The sequence below is a fragment of the Solanum lycopersicum genome, chromosome 2 (assembly GCF_036512215.1).
Source record: "Solanum lycopersicum chromosome 2, SLM_r2.1".
In the NCBI taxonomy this organism is placed as follows: Eukaryota; Viridiplantae; Streptophyta; class Magnoliopsida; order Solanales; family Solanaceae; genus Solanum; species Solanum lycopersicum.
Window position 1 is genome coordinate 59,102,599 of NC_090801.1, and position 5,016 is coordinate 59,107,614.

General features: G+C 27.6%; 1 protein-coding gene across 1 annotated transcript; it reads left to right on the forward strand.

The window, feature by feature from the left end:
- The first annotated feature begins 3,123 nt into the window (after nucleotides 1-3,123).
- Nucleotides 3,124-5,016, forward strand: LOC101247399 (transcription factor bHLH162). The gene is made up of 3 exons (XM_004233787.4): nucleotides 3,124-3,501; nucleotides 4,275-4,634; nucleotides 4,719-5,016. Exons 1-3 carry the CDS (start codon nucleotides 3,352-3,354, stop codon nucleotides 4,797-4,799), a joined length of 591 nt encoding a protein of 196 aa, XP_004233835.1. The 5' UTR covers nucleotides 3,124-3,351; the 3' UTR covers nucleotides 4,800-5,016.

The window sequence follows — 5,016 nt, forward strand, 5'->3', positions numbered from 1 at the left end:
TTTTTATTTAGTTATTGACATTGTTTTAAGAAGGAAAAGGAAATGAAAAAAAAAAGGGAACTTGTTTCAAAGATGGTAATAATGCAAGAAACGAAGTCACTATTGTGAAATAGTAAGTGCACGTTGCTTAATTAGAGAAACCTAAAACAAAAAAAATGTGAATTTAAGTATGGATTTTCATCATGAATGATGGTGTCACCGTAAATCATGTTCGCTCATTTTTGTAGACAGCTAGATAAGGTGAACATTTTTTTATATCGTATTATATGATACTTAAGAAATCATAAATAAAATTCTTAGTTTACTAAGTTACTCTTTATTTATATTGGTGAGTATGAGAATATATTCATGAGCGGATTTAGAAAGACTTAAGAGGTGTCGTATGATATTGTTTCGTTAAAAATGTGATATTATATTATTCTCCTGTTTTAATTTATGTGTAACGTTTCAAAAATTTTGACATTCAATTAAGTCTATCTTTGACCATAAATTTCTCATATATCTTTCAAATATTTCGAATCATCAATTATTGTAAATTATAGTATTTCTTACGTAGTTTATAAATAGATAAATTTTATTTCAAAAAATTAAAAAAATTTATGCATATATTACCAGTCAAATATAAATTGTTTAGCTATTTAAAAAATAAAAAGTATCATGTAAATTGGGATAGATTAAGTATTTTTTTTATTGTTTCTCATTTTAAAAGGTGACGTGTATTTGGTGTCACCCCTTAAGCCTTCCTAAATTTGGATTTGGAACATGTACTATTTGTTGATCGAGTAATTTAAGATGCGGAAAACGTCCTAAAATATTTTTGAAGTATTAGAAATGGTATAAGATTATTTTCATCTATCTATTGGCTTAAAATATCCTTCTCATCAACTTATTGATTCCAAAATATCATTTCCATCCACCATTGTGTTCAAAATTGATACTTATTTAACAGTTTTAAATTTGAACTATTTAAATATTTTTATAATACGTGACGCTTTGTTATAATTTAGTTAATTAATCTTATTTATAAATCAATCCACTATCCACCTACTACTAATTAAACTCTACCTAATTAATAAACCCACCCCATTACTAATGCAACAACATGAAAGTTACTGCAAATGAGTGTTTCTAAATATTTGAGGCGAAAATGTCTATAGAAGTACATTATTATACATTCAATTTCTCAATCAAAATATATCATAATTCAAGTGTCTAAATAAAAATTACTGATAAATTTAATAATATATTTTCATCTTAATTATCATTTATCTCAATCATGTGATTTTACTTAATAGATAATTTTTTTAAAAAATATACATTAAAGTTTTAATATTTAAAACAAATAATAAATATTTATAAAATTATATTTAAAAGTGCATGATTTAATTCGGGATGTACTTCTTTAGCTTTAATTATAAAGTTCAAATTATAACTCGAAAGAAAATCCTATTGAAAGTATCCTCCAAAATAAGCGGGTCAACCTAAATTTATCGGGGCTTCAATTAGGACTCGAATAATTTTGGATGTTATTTTAAGGTTTCTGTACTTTCGTCGTGTTTTAGTAGTGTTTAGGGCGATTTTGATATTATAATTGGTTTATTAATTGGAAGGAGTTTAATTAGCAATTGGTGGGTAGTGGGTGATTTATCAATGATACTAATAAAATAAATTATATCCAATAGTTGAGCACCAAGTATTTTTAAAAAGATATTTAAATAGTTTAAATTTAAAACCGTTAAATAAGTGATCAATTTGAACCCAAAGATAGAAAACAAAAGTATTTTGGAGCCAATAGATGGATGAGAAGACATTTTGGAGCCAATAGTTGGATTATAAGACATTTTTGAGTCAATAGGTGAATGAAAGATAATTTTATAACATTTTCAATATTTCTAAGATATTTTAGATCTTTTTATATATTTTTAATAAGATGATCAAGAAATATGGAACAAAAAGTATATTTAATTTATTGTGTTCATACCTTAGGTAGTTAGGTTATAAAAACATGTGGTTGATCAAATATATTTCCTCCTGCTATATTAGATGAACATTTTTTACTTTACAAATTAATTAAAAAGTCATGAATAGGATCAACGGTACTATTTTGCATGTTCGTACACACTCCATTTTATTTTTTGTGACAATCAATTTTTTTTAATTCGTTCCAACAAGAATGTCACCTTAATATAATTAGAAACATTATAACTTCAATATTTTCCTTTTAGCCTTAATAAAATGATTTATAACACAAATATACTATTTTAGATCAAAAATTCAAAATTATTCCTTTTTTCTTAATCACTCGTGTCAAGTCATATGGTGTCACATAAAATCAGACTGAGAGAAAATTAAACGCTTGAAAATAGAGAAAATTTTTGGTTCTTCGAAATTTGTTTAACTTTCAAAGGTCATATTAATTTTAGGGACAAATTAAAAAAAAAGAAAATTAAATCTATGCTGATTTAGAAAATAATGAAATAATATAATAATAAACATTTTTAATAAGATGCATAAAAGTACTTATTAGTTGCTCTCAAGTCTCACCTAAGCTAGGCGATACAAGTAAGTTTCTACATTTACTAATTTCAGATGATGACCTTCCTAACACATTGGATCTCAAATCTTGAAATAATATGATTAATGATGTAAATTTTATTTTTATTGCACTATGTAATTATATTTTTTCGTTATTAATATATAAAACTTAGATATTATAAATTTTAAGAATGTCCATGAGAAGTGAAAACACTGAACCAAATTAAAAATCAAATCAAAAATAATGCAACCACAATTTGTTTTACTTTGTTTATTTTTTTGGGTACAATCTATATAAGGAAGTCTGATATATTCTGAATTACCAAAATGACTCATTCCTTTTAGTTGACTTAGAAGTCTTTAATTAATTATTCGTACAATAAGTTTAAGTAAACATAAAATATTGTTATAAATGTAGAAAAATATAAACCAATTTTATAACAAGGCAGATATTGGCACAGTACTGTGTTGGATGCTTTCCCATTATTGCAAACATGGTCAAAAAAATGTCCCGTGTGGGACCAAAAATGATTAAAAAAATAGTCAGAACCCTACCATACAATTCTATCATCTTTTTTTTTTTTTTTTAATCTTCACATAATCATATCTTGTTGTATTCTCCTGCACTTATTGCCTTTCACTTTCAACTTATTACTCAACTTTAGATTCCTCTTTTTTCTATTTCAGATCTCCAACAAATTATTATATGCTATATTTTATAGTATATAACATAGCGTTATGAATTAATTTCGTTATCGATTTAATAGGGAGACGATCGATCGATCGATCTTGTTAGTTTCCAAGTTTGTTGGAGAGATGGAGCAGCAGTACTGTTCTAACAAACCTAGTTCCTCATCATCATGTAAAGCAGCTGATAGAAAAACAATTGAGAAAAACAGAAGAAATCAAATGAAGGATCTATATATGAAGCTCAATTCACTTGTGCATCATGATCAACACACTAAGGTTCTACTTTTTTTTTTTTTACTATTTTTAACAGCACTATTCAATCTCCTTTTTGTATTATTTGTCGTTTCTTCGTCTAACTCGCGAAGCCAGAAATTTGATGAAGGGTATGCAAAATTAAAATTACACTCATAATCATTAACATTTTATCTCTATACATCACATAATTTTCCAGTAAAGGATATGTTGACCATCATTAGTCAAATTTCTGACTCTGTCACCATCCGACTCGATCTCCTCTTCCCGAAGGATTAACTGACAGGACATTACCTTCAAATAAAAAAAAAGAAGAGAGAGAAAAGCCTCATACGGTTAAGAAGCTACTGGACATCCTCAATGATGATTTGATAATTGTTCAAGTTAATATATTGAGATCTACTAGCTAGACATCCTCATCATATTACTTAATCGAATTAACAAGACTAGTTGTTAGAATGATAAAAATTTTATTAGTCATGTTTCCTTTTTTCGATACAAATGAAAAATATGAAACGACAGCACTAACATGCTTCTTTAACAAAAAAAAAGAAAATGAATATTTGGAATTTGTCCATTTGTTTGCTTGTTATAAAGATTATTTCTCTGTTTATCTATATAAATTGAAAGACATAATAAAATTTGAAGCCCAAAGTTGATCATACTATTGTATTTGCACCATATAAAATAGTAACACATCAACTTTCAAATTAGTGTAACACTCGTAACCTTCAAATTAAATTCTGAATGCGTCTCTGTTCTGAGTCCATTTACATTATTTGTGGTTTAATTCGCAGGAATTTTTGTCACTGCCTGATCAACTTGAAGAAGCCGCGAATTACATAAAGAAACTGCAGATAGATTTGGAGAAAATGCGACTCAAAAAAGAAGCCTTAACAGCAACAGCTGGTACTTTAAATTCGAATTCAAATTCAAGCAGTAACACTGATGGGAGAACATTGGAAAATACATTGCCATTGCCACATATTGACATTCACAATGTGAATTCAGCTCTAGAAGTGCTTCTAATTACTGGATATGATTATCACTTCATGTTCAACCATATCATACGTATGCTTCATGAAGACGGCGTTCAAATTATTAGTGCAAATTATACTCTCGTAGGTCACACCATATTCCATTCCATACATTCTAAGGTACAAACGATTTTTTTTCATCCGTCTAAATTCTGAATCTATCTGTATGCGTATTAAGTTGTTTGTTTGGTAATGTATGGTTAGGTGGGAGAAAGTGCAACGTCGTCTACAGCAAAGATTATCTCAGAGAAATTAAAGCAGTTTGTGGGTGCAGCTGCTACCTAGCAACCAACAAAGTTATAATCTTTTTCTATATTTTGGACACGTATTAAATTATCTAGCTAGCTGTTTTTTGTACTTGTTCAAGGTTTATGATTTTCTGCATGATGATTGAAGTTCGATTCTTGGGTTCTACTTATTAATCGATTGATCACTTCATAGGTTTATATTATAACTTATGGTACAAATTAATCAATACATTATTGAGCTTGTACGAGTGAAA